A 24,506-nucleotide genomic window follows, 5' to 3' on the forward strand; every position below is an offset into this window, starting at 1 on the left:
TTTTTTAGCCCAAGACCCGCCGAGGCGGGGATTTGAATCCTGGTCCCGGGCTAGACCTCTGCATCAGGGTCTGCCGCTCTAACCATTGAGCCACACTTCTCCACATCATCTCCTAGGCCGACAACACCCATCTTATCTTCTCCCTCTCTGACGAACAAAGCACCCACTATCTGACCAACTTCACCTTCTACATGTCCAAAGTCACCAGCTGGCTGAAAGTAGTACTCCTCAGCAGAGACACCTTGCTTTAGAAATCCACCTGGTGAAAAGTACTCTCTACCTAACTCCCTACACAACCAAGCCAAGTACCTAGGAATAGTGGTGGAAAATAAGCTTGCAATGACCAGCCAAGTCAATGCAGTCACCACTTCTTGTTTCCATACCCTCAAGACCCTAATAACAGCTCCCCATCAACACATGCAGACCATTTCCAAAACCCTCATCACCAGAAAGATGGACTATGGCAATTTTTATTTATTTTTTATTTATATTCTTATATAGCGCAGGACTCGACCCCCTGAGGGGTATCAATGCACTCTATACCAGCATCACCGCCCCACTGACCAGATCATACAAAACGCAGTGGCACAACTGACACTCGAGCTCCCACCCTGCACTCACATCACCCAAAACCTCAGATACCTGCACTGGGTCCTGGTTCACAAACGTGCACTCTTCAAGCTCCTCACACACACACACATACAAAGTTCCACATAATCAAAGGCCTTCTACCTCAACCGAAAGATTAGATTCAACACACCAACCAGAAAACAGCACTCAGCCAGCTTCCTGCTTGCACGCATTACATTTTACACAGAGTGGGATGTCGCGCCTTCTCATACCATGCTCTAAAAACCTGGAACAACCTCCCCCTACACATCAAAGCTGACTCAGTCCTTGAATTTCACAAGAAACTGAAGACATGGCTGTTTACGTACGCTCCAGACTTCTACAGCTAAGTCCCTGCTTATTAGTGCAAGGATACCCTCCCTGGTGAGGAATATGTGATGTAGCAACGTGATCAAAATGATCGTAGTATGTTACATCGCAGTTTTTACAATGCAAGTCATTACAACGACTTGCGTTGAAGGGCGCTGGACTTAGGAATAGTAAGATTTACTATTCCAACACCAGTCTACGTACAGTAGAGAAGGTGTTGGAATAGTAAATAGTACTATTTCTTAGGTTATAGCGCCATCCAGCGCAAGTCTATGTAACGACTTGCATTGTAACAGCTGTGTTGCAACTGCATCGCGGTGTACTAACCGCGATGTAAAGGATGTTTCCCCTGGTAAGTGATGCGCTCTACAAGTGGTCGTAACATAACAACAGAAAGAACTGTGTTACCTGAAAACCTCCACAGATGTGCACAGAAAGAAATGTTTTACCGAGGAGGCTGGGAACCATCAAACACACCTACAGAGAGCACAGTGTTACCTGGGAACTATCGGTAGTGTATACAGAGAGAACAATGTTACCTGAGAACCACCAGAGCAACGAGTGCAGAGAACAGTGTTACCTGGGAACCATCAAGGACACCTACAGACGGAAAGCATTACCTGGAATCCACCAGACTAACATTCACAGAGAACGGTGTTACCTGGGAACCATCAAGGCCACTTACAGAGAGCACGGTGTTACCTGGGAACTATCAGCAGTGCATACAGAGAGAACAATGTTGCATGGGAACCACCAGAGGAGCATACAGAGTGAATAATCTTACCTAGGAACCACTAAAGTAACAAGCACAGAGAACAGTGACACCTACACCTACAGAGAGACAGTGTTACCTGGAGTCCACCAGACTAGCATGCTCTGAGAACAGTGTTATCTGGGAATATGCAGAGAGTACGCTGTTACCCTGGGATTGTCCAGGGGCCTAGAGAGACGGCAGTGTTACCTGGGAACCACTTAGGGCAAAACACAGGGTTACTGGTGCATTCAGAGACAGCAGTGTTCCATGGGAACCCCCAGGTACCATACAAAGCGAACAGTGTTCCATGGGAACCATCAAGGGTGAGTCCAGAGGCAACAGTGTTACCTGGGGGTCACCAAGGCCTTATACAGAGAGACCGAGGCTACAACTGGGCATTATGAAGGACACATAAGGAGATAAAAGTGTTATCTGGGAACCCTCAGTGGAACAACTTGAGAATTCAAGAGTACCTGGCTACCACCAGAAGCACATAGAGAGGTCAAACTTACCTGGCAACATCAAAAGCACATAGATCAAAAGGCTTTACATTGGGGAATTCATCGAATGTGCCTTATGTGCAGCCTCAGCGCGATAAGTGCCAATCACCTCTGCTAACTCATGCAATGAAAAAATACATATTTTATCTTGTGTATTTATTTTGGGAAACAAGATGATACCCTTTCATCTTTGCCCTGGCCTTATTACTGTGGCTGTTCCACACAACTGAATTCTATAGGCAGCAGCGTCCAAGTCCAGGTAAAGCCGAATGCTCAACACTGCCCACATCCCCTTGTTCCCTATTCCCTGTTAGACTGGTTCTCACATTGTGCTGTTTTCAACTCGTAGTGAGGGTTTTAGTTAATGTGTTGCTTCTGCGCTCCCTTCCTCCAGTCTTAGGCCATTAGTTGCACTCTATTACCCTCTTTTGGGCATTTGTGGTAACAACGTAAGGCAGGAAGCTTGCAACCTTAATTCAGCCTTCCCCTATGGTTGACATGTCCTCACCACTCCCACCTGCTGGAATCCTGGACTGGTAGAAACAGATGCAATCCAGCAGATGGGGTCCTACTTGTGAAAGTCTGATAGGTTTTCCCTGCTCCCTTTGAACAGAGGGCTCATTCGTTCCTCTCCTCCACTGCCCTATCAATGGCATGATAGAAGCTTAGTAAGTCAGCTCAGTGGGTTTATTTCCTATGCAAACTTTCCAAGATTTAAACTTGCCCTGTTTCTGAGGTCAACAAATGAGTACCACTAAATACAGCAGCAGTGCACCTCCCAGGCTAGTACTAAGTCATTTTATCATCCAGCAAAGTGATCAAGATGTGATCGTGCACCCCCTGCCACAGCATCTCCCCCTCAAAGTCCAGCATGCCATGCTTCCGGGCCCGCAGCAGGATGCCCACCACCTTGTCCGAGACTCTTACATAGTGCTCGAAAAGTCTGCCAAAGGTGACCCGACGAAGCCCGTCCCGGCCCTGCACACCCATGTCCCTGATGACGAGGCACAGCTCCTCCATCTCCCTGCGCACGTGCCGGTGCGCCCTCTGGCCTCTCTTTTCGGTAGCGCTGCCCTCTTTAGGCCGCCCGTAGCCCTTGTCTCCCTTCTTCAGGCAGACGGACATGGAGTGCGCATGGTCGAATTCGTCACTGAAGGGGTTCCTTCGCTGACTCTCCAGGTGCTCCTCAGACCGGCGCTGCCAGGACATCCTCACGTCCGCCATTGTGGTGATCTTCACCTGGGCAGCAGGGGAAAGAAGAGCAATGGATTATGGTCACATTCACCATGACGTATCACACAAGATGGCTTCTGACTATAAACAAGATGGCCACTGACTACTCAATATTGGTCGTGAACATGCTCTGTGTGGTATGGGGTCATGGGGCTAGAAGTGAATATTTGTGTGGTGGCAGAATCAGACTGGAGACAGGATGACAGGACGCTCTCAATTCCCCAACCCTTAGGATTTTCAAACTACAATTTTTGATGAATAGCTCTTTTTTTACCACACATACTTAGGTTGTGTTGCATGACCCTCTGCTGAGAAGCAACCAAGAGCAGATCCTTGAGTAGGAACATCTAGTGATATGGATTGTTCGCCATCCTGTGTAGGGGTAGGGGTGAATGTTACCCAACCAGGGAGCATGTGAAGGCATATGCAGAAAATGCAGGCAGGTTGCCCAAATGTAGTATTCTTAACCTCCAGACTTTAAAAAAAAGATGTGTGTAAGTATATATGTATACATATAGTGTCGCTGGTGTGGAGGGTGCTCTATACAGGAGCTGCTTTCCCCCTTATATTGAGAACTACCTAGAGTTCTCTGCTTCTTTTTTGATTGATATCTCAAAAACTACTGAACGGATTTACACCAAATCACAAAAAGCACCCTTTCTGGACCAACATCTAGCTTTCTGCCAAATGTGTTCTAATTCCGTTCAGCAGTTCGGGCTGTAGTGGTGTTCAAAAAATGAAAAATCCCACAGACTTACCATGGAGAAAAAGTGTTTTGGGACCCCCCTTTTTTCTCAGCCCCCGCTTGACGGATCATCCCAAAACCTGTTATTTGTTCCGGGTAAATTTACCCAGGTAAATTTACCCTGGCCCTCTCAGGGTCTCACTAACTCTCCAATCGGCATCCTACGCACGAATGGACCAGTATGGAGACTACCCTAGTCCTGTCAGAGATTGCATAGGGTAAATTTATATAGATATGACCCCCCACTTCATTCTGAGAAGTCAAATACTATCAGAATTATATATTTTCACATATTTATGTGACACTAACTCAGATCATAACAGATGTGAGGCCAGTAAAGTCAAAATTAACAGAGGTGAATATTATAAATGTGGAAAGATAGTAAATGCTTAATATTTTTTTAAGAGTTAACAAAAGTCTAGATGTCTTGCCAATTTTCTATAAATACAAATTAATTATCTTATACTCTTGTTAGGTAAAGTGATGGTGAGTGATGGTGAATCTTTCATTCAGTTAATGGTGAGAGTTCTTGGGCAGGGCACTCAACTGACTGGCAGAGTGTGGACTGGAATCTAAAAATTCCTTCTGAGGGGCTAAAACCATGGAATTTTATACATTGTTTCCCCTTTCGAAATGTGAGAATTGTCCCTACCCTCGGCAAAGATTTTCACATAATATCACTCAACATTCCCACTAGCAAACATCAATAATGGTAACTTTATATTGATGTATTATGCGTGAAGCAATTCAAAGCCACAATGAACCCACAAAAACCTTCATAATATCAATGCAATGGTACACACTGTTTGATGTTATCATTCCATGAGCAAGGATCACAGATTATAGGTCATAAATGATGAGAAATGTTCATGTTAATGACAATGTACTCTTCAGTAAAATGTTGATATAAAGTCAGACTGATGAAGGTGCCTGTATTTAAGTGAGTACCTCAGCACTCCTTTCTGGAGCTCACCGTGAAGCAGCCTGTGCATCAGAATTAGTAAAAAAGGGAAGACAAAATGGATGATAAATAAAAGTGTTTGAAACCCATAACTTATGTTCTGGACTTAACATATATATACAGTGCAAAGGCTTTGATTCTGAGTTTGGTGGTCCAACCGCCGGACCGCCATTGCGGCAATCGGGAAAGCCGCACTACGAGTAAACCATTGAGCTGGCGGTGCTGCGACGGCGGTGCCACAGCGCCGGCATGCTTCAGCTCATAGAGAGCCTGCAGCAGATGCCACTGCCATGGTACTGCCTCTTGCACGTCGGTGCACTGTGTACCAAGCACCATGTCCTGCATGGCACACACTGCACGCATGACAGTACGAGATGAAGGAGGCACAGCATGTGCCACCATGCACACCCCCCATGGGCTACAACACCCTGGGGTGCTGTTTGGGGCCACTTTCCTGCCTTGCTGCCGACCTTTTCATGGCGGGTCCCCACCCTGAAACGGTCGGGGTAAGATAGTTCGTAATCACCACAGCGGTGCCAGTATTGGCACCACCTCTAAAGCCTGGTGCTTTCCTGACCACCACCGCAGGATCCAAGATCCTGGCGGTTGCGGCGGTCTTGTGGCGGTCTGACCACCCTTCCCGTAATCAGACAGTCAGACCGACGAGGAGGTGGCGGGTTGACCGCCAACAACGGTAGCTCATAATAATGCCCTAAGTATGACAAAAAGGACTACATTAAAATTAGTGACCATGCTTAAATAGTAATGTTGGTATCTGGTGAAGGAGGAAGGGAAACACCTATCCTGGTATTATCAGAGTTTTATCCACGGACTGCTTTGTAAAGGGGTAAAAGTTATGACAATTTCTTTGCCCACCATTATCTATTTTGAGTGGAGGCTCTATAAAGATTATGTACATGTACAACCAACAGGGCCGGACTGGCTGTAGCGGGCACCGGGCGCTTTGGACCAGTGAGGGCTGTCTTTGTTACCGAGGGATGATTTTGAAGCAATGCGGCAAAATCTGCTCCCTGTAACAAATACGCAGCTGCAGTGTTTCCCACCAGCGTCGAAATTCTCACATTTCACTTGGTATTTATGAGTCATGGTGGTGGTATTTTTCAGAGAAGCCATTTGCTAGTTCTGTGCATCACTCACCAGATACAGATAATAATAATAATCCACCTTTTAAAGCATGAACCATCACCCGTTAGGGTCTCTAGGCACTGGGGGCTGTTAGGAAGCTTAGGCAAGCTATTGCCCAGAGTCACATGGTGCTGAGCTAATCTGCCGCCGGCCCCGGGGATTGAACCGTGATCCCCAGATTCAGGAGTCAGTCACCCTGGCCGCGGCGCCACACCTCTTCTCTCTCTTGATGAGCAATTTCGAGTGTGAGTAATGTGTATTATAACCATTTCAAATCCTTTCCTGATCTTTTTTTGGTTGATTTCATTTGATTCTCACGAAATTTTGTTTTTGCACTATTAGTTATCTAGTTAATCTTCTATACTTTTTAAGGTCTGTTAGGGGGTTGGATAGTAGAGGTGTACACTTCTCCCACTTTAATTTCCACGAATTATATAGTGTCTCTCAACAACCGGAGCAGGTGAGACACATTGTTGGCTGTTGTTTATTCTTTTGTAAAGGAACTTAGGGCCTCATTAGGATTGCGGTTAATCCGCATCCTCCGGACCGGCGGAAGCCACCGCCGGCCCGGAGGATGCGGATTAACCGCTGTGTACAGAAAAAAGACACTCCACCAGATTAGGATGGCTGGGGGATCTTTTTTCCGTCCGCCGCTTTTCCGCCGCGGTTGCCTTCCGACTGCGGCGGAAAAGCTCTAACATGGCTGGCGGTGTCTATCAGACACTGCCAGCCATATTAGGATGGCGGCAGTCCTATGCCTTTCCACGGCGGCATTTCTGCCGTGGAAAGGCATACGGACTTTTCTTTGGGGGCCCGTTGTTGTCCCCTAGGGGCGATGGGGGGTGCACATGGGGAGTACCTATGGCACCCCCCTGCCTTTGCGTGCACGAAGCGGCAGGCACCACGCGGTGCCTGCAGCTTCGTGCACGCAAACGAAAACATGGTTTATTTAACATTGCGGTGTGTGCTACTTCAAGCAGCACCCGCCGCAATGTTAAATAAAGGTGGCGGTCACATCCTAATCTGCACAGAGGGACCGCCGCTGCCCCTGCGGACGGTCCTTCCTACTCTGGGGTAGCGGACGGACGCAGGTCCGTCCGCCATCCCAATGAGGCCCTAAGTCTTTAGGGTCTTCTTACGATAGCAGTGGGACCACCACTGACAGTACGTCAGTGGCAGTCCTACCACCACAGACCGTTGGTCACACCACCGCATTTCGATGCTTGCGGTCGGACCATCAGCTGTCAAAGGAAAGACCGCCGCCTCCAACAGGATCTAGGATCACATTGGGGCGGCAGTTGGAATCGTATCCCTTACATGGAGGCGGTGCCTGTGCAGACACCGCTGTAGGGATTATGATGTGCCTTTCCGACAACCTTGTCATAGCGATCCGACTCCATTGAAAGGCTGTCAGAAATGGACTTTAGGGGCCCCACGCAGGGCCCCCGTCCCCTGTGGGCCACTGTAAAGTGGCCCTGGGGGCACATGCAGTGCCCTCACTCACTGCATGCAGTGCTCCACATGGTGCCTGGCACAACCACCACATGGTGCCTGGCACAAGGTGCATGGATGTACAGAAAAGGCTCTTTTACACTGCGGCCTGTGCTGCAGCCTTTTTCCTGGACCGCAATGTGAGAGAGCACTTTTCTGACCACCAGCACAGTGGTTTCATCCTAATTCGGTGGTCGGACCGCTGACTGCTTTTCAGGCAGTCTACTGACGTGAAGTGCCACAGGGCTGAATATGTGCAGATAGTGGTGATATTCTATTTGCCAAATAACCCCATTTTATGGCTGACACATGCTATCAGTACTACCTTTGTACTGCTGGCTCTAGTGGCTCAGTGGAATGGTGCATCCACTTCAGGGATCCGTGTTTCACTTCATGGCTGCGAGTTTGAATTTCAGTGGGACCACACAGGAAACTTCATAGAGTCCGCAAACAGCCTGACGCGTTTCGGAGCTCCTGGCTCGCTCCTTGGTCATGGAAATTTGTATCTGAACTCTGTGGCTGAAGCGGTGCGTGGACCCGAGGGGGCACTTTGCTCGCATTCCAAGAAGCAACTTTGGGCTTTAAACATCGCAAGTCTGCTCTTCCACCCAAACCATTAGGTTTAACTTTTATTCCAAGCGCTACCTACCTGGAATACCGACAATTCATTCTGGGTGTTGCAGTTCATTACAACCTTGTGGGCTGCAACAGGTGGACAGTGATCATTGTTGGGGGCGGAGCCGTCGAGCTTCAATAGGTGGGCGGCAGGACTAATGCTGTGCGACAATGGAAGCCCCTTGAACAACCTTGGTGCTGATGAAGGCAAATCACGCCGAAATGCATTCGCCATTCAAATGTGAATACATTTGCTTCCTTGGAATTCTCCATATATCTATATATTCCAAAAGGCCTTCTGACGTGAGGAGCGCCACAGCCTCTTGGGATACCTCAAAATATCCCGGAAGAAATCATGTTATATTTACTAACCTGAGGCAGGCCACACCATCAGTGCTTAATAAAATCCTTTATTCCAAGGAAAACAGGATTACGTGTTTCCTTCTGGGATATATATATATATATATATATATATATATATATATATATATCACCTCCACAGTGGTTCCTATGCGGGAGTTGCGCAGCGCTCCTGTATGTGCGGTGTCCTGCGGCAGAACCAAGCCGCTATTATATTTGCCAAACTTTTCCACCAAGGAAAATAACGGGTCGCACAGCCAACCTGGATTCCAACAGTGATCCTCTTTATTCTCAATGTTTTCAAATAAGGGCAACAGGCGCAGAGATCTACGCGTTTCGGTGTCACTTCACCTTGCTCACGATCACTGGGTATACCACACCCACAAACATTTAAACATAATTTTTTCAAACACAAAAGCATTTCCTGTCACATGATGTGCTAAGGATTATGGTCCTTGTAGTTTTAACCCAAAGTTTGAAAAGAAAGTGAAATTAAATCAAAATGCACCCTTTTCTAAGATTTAGAATACATTAAGCATTTTTTACAATTTGCATTGATTCATGCTTTTAACATTTAGGTGTATGTTTTCAACTGTGTGCTGCCTTCCAATAGGCTGACTCATCATTCAATATTCAAAAATCAAATATGCATGCCATACTATTTCAAAAGTCAAATTATAGGTGCACATAAAGTTCCTCCGATTGGTTCAACCCATTCGGATGCAGGGTCCTCAGATTAATTATGAACTTTGATTCTGCTTGTCTCAGTTTTTTAGCACGATCACCTCCCCGCTCTCCCTTTGCTATAGTTTGAATGCCATAAAATCTCAGTTTTTGCCAATCACCCTGATGTGAAGACTCCATGTGTTTGGCTATGGCATTAGAGCGGTCCTTGTGAATTGTGGCCCTCATATGTTGTAAGATACGGTTCTTAAGTTCCACAGTCGTGCTGCCCACATATTGCATGGGACAGGGGCACTCCACTACATATACAGTGAATGGTGTTTTACACGTTATGTGCTGTCTTATTTGCCATTTCTTTTTGTTGGCCAAAGTTATTTCCTTTGTTTGTTTGGCTATCTGGCACATCTTGCAGCCATGGCATTTCGTGAATCCTTTGGTTTTCAGCCAGTCATCCTGTCTTTTCCTCTGGAAGTGGCTGTGTATTAGGTGGTCTTTCAAGTTTTTGGCACGTCTGTACGTTATCGTTGGGTGTGTTCCCATGAGCTCCTTGACTGTGCTATCCAGCTGTAATAGCTTCCAATTCTTCCGGAGAATCTTGCCTATCTTCTCACTTTCTTGTGAATAGTCTGTGATGAGACGGATTTTTTGTGTCTCTGGGTCATCTTCCTTGTTTTTTCTCTTTAAACATTCATCCCTGGTTTTAGAGTTACTTTTTATGAGACCGTTTCTCACTGTTTGTACTGGGTATTTCCTTTTGATGAACCTTTCCATTGTCTTTTTGCTGTTTTTATTCCACTCTTCTTCTTCACTGCATATCCTGCGGATTCTTAAAAATTCACCGTAAGGAATGCTGTTAAGTAAAGTTTTTTGGTGGAAGCTGGTGGCTTCTAGTGTGGCATTCGTTGATGTGGATTTGCGGTGGAGAGTCGTATGTATTTGTTGATTTTTAACATAGATCTCTGTGTCCAAGAATATTATTTTCTCTTTGCTTATATTGTAGGTGAATTTCAGATTTTTCACGCTATTATTCAGTATCTTGAAGTATTCTTGGAACTCGGGTTCTGATCCATCCCAAATTATCAATAAATCATCGATGAATCTTTTCCAACTCACCACCTTGTTCACAAATGATTCATTGTTTGAGTTCCACGCAATTTCCTGCTCCCACCATCCCATGGTAAGACACGCATAAGATGGACTAAAGGAAAAGCCCATAGCAGTCCCACTGCGTTGTTTGAAGATTTCTCCCCCGAAGGTGAAGATGTTTTGTTCCAAACAAATTGTCAGCATTTCTTGTAACAACTTGTTGTGATTGTTGAATTCCAAGGTTCTCTCCTTCAGAAAGAAGTTACATGCTTGCACTCCCAAGTCATTTTCAATATTGGTATACAAACCAATAACATCCATCGATATCAGCCAGTAGGATTCCTGCCATGGTGTGTCAACCAGGCTGCGTAATAGATCACTGGTGTCCTGTATGTAGGAGTCCAATTTTGACACAAAAGGTTTAAGGAAGTGATCCACATATTCTGCCATCGGCTCCAGTAAAGATCCCTTGGCGGAGATGATTGGTCTCCCTGGTGGATTTCTTTGATCCTTGTGGATCTTAGGCAAGAAATAAATCGTTGCCAATATCGGGTGAGTCACAGTTAAGAATTTGTGTTCCATGTCATCTATCAATCCTTGCTCTTTCCAACAACTCAACTTCTCGTCCAGTTTCTTTTTGAGTTCCATTGTGGGATTGTATTTCAGTTTTTCATAGTGCATTGGATCCCTCAATTGGCGATTTGCCTCTTTTTCATATGCACTACGGTCTTGGATTATAACATTACCGCCTTTGTCGGCCACTTTAATTTCTATTTTGTCATCTTCTGCTAAATTCTTTAGTGCCTGGCGTTCGCCTTTGCTTAGATTATCTGGGCCGTAATTCAATTTCAATTTGTATAAGTCCTGTATGACTGCTTCTTGAAACAAGTCCACCTTGTTTCCAGGACTCAGCTGAGGGTAGAATTTTGACTTCGGTTTTTTACCACTCAGTCCAGCACCAACTTGAGTTATGGCCTGTGACATTGTTATTTCTTGCATTGGGTCTTGTGTTAAATTCATTAAAGTTAAGAATCCGTCTGCGTCCGTTAATTGTATATTCTCCTCATTTGATGTTGATGGGATGGTGTCTCTTGATTTCAATGTTTTGTCTCTAAATGCTTTGGCTAGTTTGATTTTTCTTATGTACAGGTATAGATCGATTCGCACCTGTGCCAGGTTCATATGGCTTTTGGGGCAAAAGTTTATCCCCCTCTTCAGTAACGATGTTTCAGTAGGTGTTAGTACTCTTCCCGATAAGTTGATCACTTGTAATTCATCCATTACTTCCGTCTCTGTCTCATTGTTCGCGTCTCCACTCCTGTCCTCTCTGTTCCGCCACTTGCTCCTTTTTCCTCTTCTGTGGCACTTTTTCCAGGCCATTGTCTTCCTCTTCCCCTTCCACGCCGCGACTGGAATTGCGGAGCAGGGCGGTTCCGTTCCCAGTACCGTTGTTGTAATATGAGGCGCATGTCCCCTAAAAAAGGCATCCTTTTGGCATTCTCATTTTCTTCTCTCGATAATTGTTCATTGGATACAGTGGATGATGCTAAACTAGACATGCTTGACCAGGTTGGCTGTGCGACCCGTTATTTTCCTTGGTGGAAAAGTTTGGCAAATATAATAGCGGCTTGGTTCTGCCGCAGGACACCGCACATACAGGAGCGCTGCGCAACTCCCGCATAGGAACCACTGTGGAGGTGACATATCAGGGAGGCAGTGACCGCCGATGCCGTTGGTAACATGAAGAACTGGATTTGAAAGGATTCTACCAACGCGGAATAGCAGTAAAAGACAGCACGCTGGAAAGAACACGCGCTATGAAGAAACGGTAAGCGCGTGCATGAAATGGATGCGTGTGCAGTTGTCTAAGCATTCTTTAAAGAGGACCGGCATCGGCTTGTATCGGGAAATCGAGTGATCAAGTTTCAAACCGCAATTAAGTCCACTGTAGACATAGCGGATTCAACCTACTACTGTGGGTCACTGCGAAAATACCGACCAACCGCCAGGACATAACAGTGCATCTGAAAGTGAAATTTTCACAAATATACAAGGGAAACGTTTACACAGGCGCCACAATGGAAAAACGTGAAGCCAAAAGAGCTACAAAAATAACCGAACTGTTTGATAAAAGCAACCCAAAAGAAAAAACGGGTGCAGGAACCACCTCAGGAAAATCGGATGTGAGAAGCAAATTAAAAAATTGGGAAAAATTAAGTCGCAAAGAAATTAACAAGTCTTGGGAAATAATAACATTGCAGAAATACTTTGAAGCTAAAATGGTGCCTAGAGGTTTGAGAATTTTGTTAATGCCCAATAACAATGATGCATCTAATGAGCTATTAGAAGAGTGGGGCGAGCACATTCTTGAATCATCGCTGGGGCTGATTGCAATCTTAATAAAACATATAAATATTGCTTTGGAGAAGTTAAAGGAAGAATTGCAGGAAGTGGAAAAGGAATTGGCCACTCTCAAACTAACATCGGAGATGACAAAATTCAAGGAAGACCTTGAAACTGAAATTGAGAAACATGAGGAAACTGTGATGGATAGGAAACACTCTAAATTCATCAGAGACACGAATGACTATGCGGATGGTCGCATTTTCTCATTTGCAAGAAAATTTGATGGCCTAAAGGAACAAATGGCTTGGTCAAGCATGTCTAGTTTAGCATCATCCACTGTATCCAATGAACAATTATCGAGAGAAGAAAATGAGAATGCCAAAAGGATGCCTTTTTTAGGGGACATGCGCCTCATATTACAACAACGGTACTGGGAACGGAACCGCCCTGCTCCGCAATTCCAGTCGCGGCGTGGAAGGGGAAGAGGAAGACAATGGCCTGGAAAAAGTGCCACAGAAGAGGAAAAAGGAGCAAGTGGCGGAACAGAGAGGACAGGAGTGGAGACGCGAACAATGAGACAGAGACGGAAGTAATGGATGAATTACAAGTGATCAACTTATCGGGAAGAGTACTAACACCTACTGAAACATCGTTACTGAAGAGGGGGATAAACTTTTGCCCCAAAAGCCATATGAACCTGGCACAGGTGCGAATCGATCTATACCTGTACATAAGAAAAATCAAACTAGCCAAAGCATTTAGAGACAAAACATTGAAATCAAGAGACACCATCCCATCAACATCAAATGAGGAGAATATACAATTAACGGACGCAGACGGATTCTTAACTTTAATGAATTTAACACAAGACCCAATGCAAGAAATAACAATGTCACAGGCCATAACTCAAGTTGGTGCTGGACTGAGTGGTAAAAAACCGAAGTCAAAATTCTACCCTCAGCTGAGTCCTGGAAACAAGGTGGACTTGTTTCAAGAAGCAGTCATACAGGACTTATACAAATTGAAATTGAATTACGGCCCAGATAATCTAAGCAAAGGCGAACGCCAGGCACTAAAGAATTTAGCAGAAGATGACAAAATAGAAATTAAAGTGGCCGACAAAGGCGGTAATGTTATAATCCAAGACCGTAGTGCATATGAAAAAGAGGCAAATCGCCAATTGAGGGATCCAATGCACTATGAAAAACTGAAATACAATCCCACAATGGAACTCAAAAAGAAACTGGACGAGAAGTTGAGTTGTTGGAAAGAGCAAGGATTGATAGATGACATGGAACACAAATTCTTAACTGTGACTCACCCGATATTGGCAACGATTTATTTCTTGCCTAAGATCCACAAGGATCAAAGAAATCCACCAGGGAGACCAATCATCTCCGCCAAGGGATCTTTACTGGAGCCGATGGCAGAATATGTGGATCACTTCCTTAAACCTTTTGTGTCAAAATTGGACTCCTACATACAGGACACCAGTGATCTATTACGCAGCCTGGTTGACACACCATGGCAGGAATCCTACTGGCTGATATCGATGGATGTTATTGGTTTGTATACCAATATTGAAAATGACTTGGGAGTGCAAGCATGTAACTTCTTTCTGAAGGAGAGAACCTTGGAATTCAACAATCACAACAAGTTGTTACAAGAAATGCTGACAATTTGTTTGGAACAAAACATCTTCACCTTCGGGGGAGAAATCTTCAAACAACGCAGTGGGACTGCTATGGGCTTTTCCTTTAGTCCATCTTATGCGTGTCTTACCATGGGATGGTGGGAGCAGGAAATTGCGTGGAACTCAAACAATGAATCATTTGTGAACAAGGTGGTGAGTTGGAAAAGATTCATCGATGATTTATTGATAATTTGGGATGGATCAGAACCCGAGTTCCAAGAATACTTCAAGATACTGAATAATAGCGTGAAAAATCTGAAATTCACCTACAATATAAGCAAAGAGAAAATAATATTCTTGGACACAGAGATCTATGTTAAAAATCAACAAATACATACGACTCTCCACCGCAAATCCACATCAACGAATGCCACACTAGAAGCCACCAGCTTCCACCAAAAAACTTTACTTAACAGCATTCCTTACGGTGAATTTTTAAGAATCCGCAGGATATGCAGTGAAGAAGAAGAGTGGAATAAAAACAGCAAAAAGACAATGGAAAGGTTCATCAAAAGGAAATACCCAGTACAAACAGTGAGAAACGGTCTCATAAAAAGTAACTCTAAAACCAGGGATGAATGTTTAAAGAGAAAAAACAAGGAAGATGACCCAGAGACACAAAAAATCCGTCTCATCACAGACTATTCACAAGAAAGTGAGAAGATAGGCAAGATTCTCCGGAAGAATTGGAAGCTATTACAGCTGGATAGCACAGTCAAGGAGCTCATGGGAACACACCCAACGATAACGTACAGACGTGCCAAAAACTTGAAAGACCACCTAATACACAGCCACTTCCAGAGGAAAAGACAGGATGACTGGCTGAAAACCAAAGGATTCACGAAATGCCATGGCTGCAAGATGTGCCAGATAGCCAAACAAACAAAGGAAATAACTTTGGCCAACAAAAAGAAATGGCAAATAAGACAGCACATAACGTGTAAAACACCATTCACTGTATATGTAGTGGAGTGCCCCTGTCCCATGCAATATGTGGGCAGCACGACTGTGGAACTTAAGAACCGTATCTTACAACATATGAGGGCCACAATTCACAAGGACCGCTCTAATGCCATAGCCAAACACATGGAGTCTTCACATCAGGGTGATTGGCAAAAACTGAGATTTTATGGCATTCAAACTATAGCAAAGGGAGAGCGGGGAGGTGATCGTGCTAAAAAACTGAGACAAGCAGAATCAAAGTTCATAATTAATCTGAGGACCCTGCATCCGAATGGGTTGAACCAATCGGAGGAACTTTATGTGCACCTATAATTTGACTTTTGAAATAGTATGGCATGCATATTTGATTTTTGAATATTGAATGATGAGTCAGCCTATTGGAAGGCAGCACACAGTTGAAAACATACACCTAAATGTTAAAAGCATGAATCAATGCAAATTGTAAAAAATGCTTAATGTATTCTAAATCTTAGAAAAGGGTGCATTTTGATTTAATTTCACTTTCTTTTCAAACTTTGGGTTAAAACTACAAGGACCATAATCCTTAGCACATCATGTGACAGGAAATGCTTTTGTGTTTGAAAAAATTATGTTTAAATGTTTGTGGGTGTGGTATACCCAGTGATCGTGAGCAAGGTGAAGTGACACCGAAACGCGTAGATCTCTGCGCCTGTTGCCCTTATTTGAAAACATTGAGAATAAAGAGGATCACTGTTGGAATCCAGGTTGGCTGTGCGACCCGTTATTTTCCTTGGTGGAAAAGTTTGGCAAATATATATATATATATATATATATATCTCAAAGAAAAATGTCATTTCGACCGAGGAATTTAAATCTACAACCAGCAAGAACAGAAACCACCGGAGGCGCCAAAGGCGGAAATGCATTAAACTCAAGAGGCAGAGGGCAGCAGAAAAAGAAGAAAAACTGGTAATGACACCAAGCACAATTGACAAAACAATAGTGAACTTCACTGATATTCAACTTAATGCAGCGGAAAAAGCAACTTCTAGCACTGGGATTAAGCTTTTGTCCCGAGTCGACGTATATACATTTATACGTAAACTCAAATTGACTAAATTCTTCCGCATCAAAAATCATGGCAAAACTATACAAGACAAACCTCCGAGAGCCCCGAACTCCGGGCTCACTGTGGCTGAAATTCCGCTTCTGTCCACACTACATTCCCTGTGCAATGAACCCATTGACGCAAGGGAGTGCACGCTCAGCACACAGGAAATGTCTGACGCAGAAGATATTACTATTTCGGCACCATGTAAAAGTCCATTCAAGGCACCATCGTCTTCTGTTCCCATAATGCCCTGTGATGCGCTGGACATTTTTCATGAACGCGTCACAGATGAACTCAAAGCATTATACCGCAAAACTAACAAGCATTTGCAATGCAATAGGTCTCGCATTTACACGAGTTTGAGCTATTGACATTGCAAATAACAAAGCATTTTTGTTTTAGTTTTTAAAACAGAAATAAAAGGCATTGTAAGTTACAATGAATTCACACAATGGGGGCTTAGGGAGATTTAAGGACCAGCGTCAGGCAACTCCCCACTCTTACATCAGAACACTGAAAAAAGTCACTGGTCCAAAATATTACAGAGAGGTCGAGAATAAGAGCTGCGTCCACTTGTCCCAAGGAATAGGGCAGGGGACACAGCTCTTATTCTTTACCTCTCTGTAATATTTTGAACCCGTGCCTTTTTTCAGTGTTATGATTATCATTTACAATGCCAATAGCTTAAACTCGCATAAATGCGAGACCTATTGCATTGTAAATGCTTGTTTATATAATGCAGAACTAGTGTGGGCTCTCGAGCAGAAGAGAACGGTTGCCAAAGTGCACTGCCAGTTCGGATAGGCTATGCTCTTAAGGTATTACTGCAGATTTGCTTTCAGCCATGCATTTATATTGTGCCATCACATTGAAGAGACCCCTTGAATACCTAACTTTCCACTACAGCAGATGCAAGGACGCGCTCCTCCTATGCAATTCAGATCAGACGTCTCGTGAAAATCAGGAAATTGCTTGTTGCAGCGTTTGTAGCTCTGTTGGTATGACGGAGAGGGGGAGTGGTCAAACAGACCTTTGTTTAAACTACCACCTTCACTACAGGTTTAATTATTTATATTATTTGAAATGTAGGATTTAACTCCTTACTAGAAGGAAAACGCGGCCATCATTTACGCAATTATTGGAGATTCATACTTGTTTTAAACAGCGCCTAATATCGCACTTCCACCGTTTTCGGCACTTTAAATGACAGGTGCTACTAATACTAACTTTAATGCTACCGACCTCGGAATCAGTCTTGCCAGACCTCAAACTGATGGCCTACAGCTCGCTGCACTTCCATCCTGCCACCTTGGAAACAGATGTGTGCAAGACCAGCGGATGTATGCACTAAAGTAGATCAATACAAGTTTTCTCCATACAGCTATTTGGAATGAATAAAGTACGAGGAATGGAGCATGCAACGTGTACTAACAGAACACCCATCTCGCTAACACTGGCAAGGACATTTTTTGCATGCGCACTTCTTTTACCGCAGAGAGACTATTCCCCCCTCCCTCCCACCTACCACACACAGCAGCACAACATTGTCATTTTCACTCTTTGAAATGTAGTGCTGGAAACCCTAGCGCCTCAGGTTGGAGAAACAGAGAGAGAGGGTCGGAGACAGCAAGAGAGGCCCGGAGGAAATGAAGGAAGGAGCATGAGTGATCTGGGCATAGAGGCTGTTCGAGCAAGAGTGTGGGGAGCAGGAAGAAAGGGGGATGGTAGGAAGCACGAAGCAAGGGTGGGGAGGGCAAGGGAGGGCAGAAGTAATTATGGACGGAAAAGGACGAACTGGGAGGAAAAAGGAGGGAGTATTTTTTTCAATCAGTAGATAATACACTGAAGTAAAAATCACTCTTAAAAAGAAGGAGTGAATGATGACATTTGTGGGCCAATGCGCCAAAAACCTTGAAAGCTGGTGGGGAGGCTACTCACTGTACAGACAAATCAGTGTTTCAAACCCCTGCAGGTTGACACTGCCGGGCTGCCTGTGTGTTTTATCCTTCCGTGTAATCTGCTCGGTGGGCGAAGAAGCATTGGCAGGGACCTTTTTGTTCGACACCAAGCACAATGCAAAGTAGCAGCGCCTTAGCAACACAAGCGAGGCACTTTTCATTCAAAAAATGGCGTGCTGGTAAAACGTTTTAACTTCAGAACTTCAAAAAACATCAAAATGTCTCAAAGATGTAATATATGTTTTAAGCTAAAACAATACCATGCAGAATTGTTATAAAGAGGAATGCATGTTTTTTTTTAAATATTATGAGCCCAGGCTTTAAGAATCCTGTCTGCGCTCGTCACCTATGACAACGCTAACCATGAAGCGGGCACCGTGGCGTATAAAACCAGAGAGACAGGAGATTGGGAAACGCGCGCGCGCGGCCGGCGCCGACCGCTTTCCAGAGCGTGCGCGTGACATCTCCTGTCTCCTGGGAAGCAGACCCGGCAGCAATAGTATCGCGCCTGCGCGATGGCATATGGCTTCGCCATATGCATCGCAGGCGCGAGACCTAAGAACGTGAAACACAAATCAAGCCACAAAGATACTGATACCCTCAGAGGCACCCTCATCTACAGACCCCCGGGACCACGCACACAATTCAGCGAAGACATCACGGACTTCATCAGCCCACACGCCGTCCCCTCCGCCGACTTCATCCTCCTAGGGGACCTCAACTTCCACCTGGAGAACAACAAGGACCGCAACACCGCTGCCCTGCTAGACAACCTCGCCAACCTCGGACTCAAGCAACTGGTCAACACCCCCACCCACTACGCCGGCTTCACGCTTGATCCCGTTTCTCATCCAGCAAGCACATCACCTTCAGCCACTTCACCGGACTCCACTGGACCGACCACAGCTGCGTCCACTTCAGCTTCAGAAGAACCACAACCCACCACCACCCGCAACAGGTTCCTCACAGAAGCTGGAGCAAGATCACCGCCGACCAGCTCACCACCTCCCTCAGCCAGAACCCACCCACCAGCACAACGGACCCCAGCAATGCAGCCCTCAACTTCACCCAGTGGCTAACCGCCTGCGCCGACGACCTCGCACCACTGAAGAACCCTCCCAGCAGACCCAGAAGCAAGAAGGCCTCCTGGTTCACCGACGAACTCAAGGACTCTAAGAAGACCTGCCGCACCCTTGAGAAAGCTTGGCTCCTCAACCAGACCACCGACAACATGACCGCCCAGAAACACGCCACCCGCAAGCACCACCAGCTCATCCGCACCACCAAGAAGAAATCACTGTAGGAACGACTGGACAACAATGCCCACGACAGCAAGGAACTCTTCACCATCGTCAAGGAGTTCTCCAACCCAAGCACCGGCAACAACGACATCACTCCCTCACAAGATCTCTGCGACTCTCTCGTCTTGTTCTTCCACCGCAAGATTGCAGACATCCACAACAGTTTCGGCACACCATCCACGCACCTAACCGTCGAACCAACGCCCCCCACCGCCACCCTCCGCACCTAGACCACGGTGACCACCGAAGATACAGCCCGCACGATGAACACCATCCACTCCGGCTCTCCGCCTGACCCCTGCCCCCACCGCGTCTTCAACAAGGCCGACTCCACCATCACACCCCAACTCTGAGACGTCATCAACACCTCCTTCGACACCGCCACCTTCCCAGAGAGCTGGAAGCACACCGAGCTCAGCGCCCTACTGAAGAAACCTACAGCGGACCCCACCGACCTCAAGAACTTCCGCCCCATCTCGCTCCTTCCTTTTCCTGCCAAAGTCATCGAGAAGATCGTCAACAGACAGCTTGCCGCCTTCCTCGAGACGAACGGATTCCTCGATCCCTCACAGTCCAGTTTCAGAGCCAACCACAGCACCGAGACCGTCCTCATCGCAGCCACCGACGACATCCGAGCCCTGCTCCACAACGGGGAAACAGCGGCACTCATCCTCCTGGACCTCTCCGCAGCTTTCAACACTGTCTGCCACCGCACCCTAATCCAGCGCCTCAGCAACATCGGCAACCAAGAGAAGGCACTGGAGTGGATCGTCTCGTTCCTCACCGGAAGAACACAGAGTGTCCGCCTCCCCCCGTTTTGTTCCGAGGCCACCGAAGTCATCTGCGGCGTTCCGCAAGGCTCATCACTCAGCCCCACCCTCTTCAACGTCTACATGAGACCTCTTGCCGCCATCGCACGCCAACACAACCTCAACATCATCTCCTACGCCGACGACACCCAGCTGATCCTCTCTTTCACCAGAGACCCCAACACCGCCAGAACCAGCCTACACGAAGGGATGAAAGACGTCGCCGAGTGAATGAAGGACAGCTGCCTGAAACTGAACTCAGACAAGACAGAAGTCCTCATCCTGGGACCATCACCCTCCGCCTGGGACGACTCCTGGTGGCCCCCAGCCGTGGGCACCGCTCCCAAGCCAACAGACCACGCACGCAACCTGGGCTTCATCCTGGACTCCTCCCTCACGATGACCAGACAAGTCAACGCCGTCTCCCCATCATGCTTTCACACCCTACGAATGCTTCGCAAGATCTTCCAATGGATCCCTACCGAAACCAGGAAGACGGTGACCCAGGCCCTCGTCACCAGCCGATTGGACTACGGAAACACCCTCTACGCCGGAACCACAGCCAAGCTACAGGAAAGACTCCAACGCATCCAGAACGCCTCTGCCCGACTCATCCTGGACATCCCCCGACGCAGCCACATCTCCGGCCACCTGAGGAACCTGCACTGGCTCCCCGTCAACAAGAGGATCACGTTCAGGCTCCTCACCCACGCACACAAGTCTCTCCACGACCTGGGCACCAAGTACCTCAATGAGCGCCTGACCTTCTACAAGCCCACCTGCCAGCTATGGTCCACTAGCCTCGCCCTCGCCGCCGTACCACGCATCCGAAGAGCAACCACCGGAGGCAGATCCTTCTCCTACCTAGTGGCCAAGACATGGAACTCCCTCCCCATCCACCTTCGGCTGACCCAGGACCATCTCGCCTTCAGGAGACAACTCAAGACCTGGCTGTTCGAGCAGTAGCAGACACCCTCCCCCAAGCGCCTTGAGACCCTTCCGGGTGAGTAGTGCGCTATACAAGTGTTATGATTGATTGATTGATTGATCATTATTTTCAAATAATGGACAAACTAAAGAACAATGCTTTAGTTGTTATGAATAATTCCGACAAGGGAGGCAACATATTCCTATAGGATAAGGCACAATATAAAAGGGAAGCATTCCGACACATTAACGACATGGACTGTTATGAACTTTCTAATGCCGCAGACGTCAGAAGGATCAGTAGGGAATACAAAGACGAATTTAACACTTGGAGAAAGGAAGGGCTTATCACCAAAGATGAATTTAGTTTTTTGAACAAAGAATTTCCAACTCTACCCACATGCTACCTAATTCCCAAAGTTCACAAGCAGATGGATCCAGGCCAACCTATTATATCAGCCAAATATAGTATCTTTGAGAACACCTCCATATATGTGGATCATTTTTTACAAGAACATGTTGTTAATGTGCCCACATATTTAAGGGACACTAAAGATTTTTTGATGAAATTGAATGCTCTACATTGGTCTAGTGAATACATGCTCTTAACTCTTGACATCACTGCCCTATACACGAGCATAAGACACAGTGATGGTTTAAATGCAGTCAACCATTTTCTGAAGAAAGATGCATTTCTATGTACAAACACAACATCATGTCATTGAGAATGATACACTGGTGTCTGCATAACAATATGTTTGTGTTCGATGGTAAAATCTATTTCAGAAACAGGGCGTGGCCATGGGGGCATGCTTCTTCCCCAGCTATGCATGCTTGCACATAGGCTGGTGGGAGGAGCGTGTCCTCCAGGTTGATCACAAAGCATTGTATGAAGGACATGTGGTACAAATGTGGAGATATATCGATGACGTATTCATTATATTGAAAGGAACATCTTCTCTGGCCAAAGGGTTTATTGATGTAATCAATTGCCATAACTTAAACTTACAATTTACTGCACACATTGATTCTGTAACTATCAACGTCCTAGACATCACAGTGTATATACAAAATGGAGCCATAGAGACATGTCTATATAGGAAACCGACAGCCGGTAATACCCTATTACACGCCTCCAGCTTTCATCCCCAACACGCCATCTCCAGCCTTCCCTATGGGGAGTTTTTACGTATTCGCAGAGAGTGTAGCACTAGTGAGGCATTGGCATCAGCGCAAGAAGCAGCCAGAACTAGGTTTCTGCAGAGAGGATATAAAGCCAAAAAACTAGATTTAGCTCCGAAGAAGGCCAACAATAAGGACAGACAGTCACTGTAGGAACCTAGAACAGAACCATCTACCAGCATCATCTCCCCTCAAGAAAATATAGGAGATAGGGAGGGCCAGTTCAATACTGGGAATGTCACCTGTAGATTTATATTCACTAACAGCAGGAAGGTTAATGCCATTAAAAGCATCATCAATTCGCAGTGGCCTATAGTTCTCACTGACGCCAAGCTCCAACAGATACTGCCTAATAAACCTAGCTTCACCTATCGCAAAGCACACTCCATGCGTAGCGATCTGGTAAAAACAAGCCCCGGTTTAGACGAAACACGTGTCGGCTGGTTTTTCGTGTGAAACTAATACTTACATTGGATGAATAAAATACCTTATAAAGTCAAAAACATTGGAGTTGGATCTTATCCTTTTCATTGAATGACTACCAAACTTAATTGATTTACTGATGCAGGTTGTGTGCGCTTGACATTGCATTCATGTATACAGAAGGTTGAGTTCCTCTCCCCTTCTTTTCTCTGAGATAAGGGTTATCTCAGATCAAGAAGCACCAACCACCTAAACTTCATAAACTACCTACTGACCACTACCTGTTGAGCGCCTGTACAATTCTGAACACTCTCATAACCCTTCGCTGAACTTTGGACAATCAAACTATATTCCCCTCTGGGAGCTCACACTAAATTTACCCAATTCCATATTCCCGGAACTCTTTACAATTCTGTCCTAGTGGGCTTGTACTCTGTGAAAAACTCAAATATATATACACTGATGTCATAGCCTGATCAATTAGAGAAATGTTGTTTAACACTAAAGATTACAAGAAATTAATTCCGATACTTGGTTACTCAGTGCAGTTCATTACACCAATCAGCTCTGTATTTCTTTTTAGGAAGCTGTTGTTTTCTCATTCATGTTGTGTGCAGACTGACCCGTGACCAAGGTGCGGCTGCACCGAAACACGTCGGGTGTTTGGACAATTTTGTTGTGAACAAATCTTCACGCACCACGAAGTTGGCTCGAGTATGCTCCTTTTCTGGATTTAAAGGTTTGCGCACTAATAACATATCCAGCCATACTAATATAATAAAGAGAGAGCCCAAACCTTTGAGGCGGGTAATCTCAGGAACCACAGCACCAATCACAACACCCAATACAGCTTTGGAAAGGGCAGTTGCAGCAGAAGGACATAGGCTATGCAGACACCCACCATATACATTTAAAAGGTAAAAGAACCGTGCCAGCAAAGTAGTCCCTTGTGGGCGTGTCTGCGTGTGCTGTGGGCGTGTGCTGGGGGCGTGACAAACGCTGGGGGCGTGTGGTACGTTCCGCCCTTCATGCCATGTCTCATATTGTGTGCTAATCTCACCCTGCTCCCTTTAAATACCCCTGCACCCCATAATCATAACCCACCCTTACTCCATAAAATACCCCAACACCCTTAAACACTAACCCATCTTAACCCTATAAATATACCCTGTACCCCAAAACCCAAACTTATCCCTGAACCCTAAAAATACCCCTGTACCCCAAAACCCAAACCTAGCCCTGAACCCCAAAAATGCCACTGTACCCCAAAACCCAAACCTACCCCTGATCCCTAAAATACCCCTGTACCCCAAAACCC

At 45.8% G+C, this 24,506-nt stretch overlaps 1 protein-coding gene across 1 annotated transcript in view; it reads right to left on the reverse strand.

Annotated features, from left to right (window-relative positions):
• Positions 1 to 2,332: 2,332 nt before the first annotated feature.
• Positions 2,333 to 24,506, reverse strand: part of LOC147706278 (actin-binding Rho-activating protein-like) — a 79,401-nt gene continuing 57,227 nt past the window's right edge. Inside the window, exon 2 of the mRNA XM_086929052.1 lies at positions 2,333 to 3,432. Within this exon, the coding sequence (XP_086785178.1) occupies positions 2,983 to 3,432 (450 nt within the window). The 3' untranslated portion in view covers positions 2,333 to 2,982. The remainder of the gene's footprint in view (positions 3,433 to 24,506) is intronic.

Source organism: Lissotriton vulgaris, chromosome 7 (genome assembly GCF_964263255.1).
Source record: "Lissotriton vulgaris chromosome 7, aLisVul1.2, whole genome shotgun sequence".
Classification (NCBI taxonomy): domain Eukaryota; kingdom Metazoa; phylum Chordata; class Amphibia; order Caudata; family Salamandridae; genus Lissotriton; species Lissotriton vulgaris.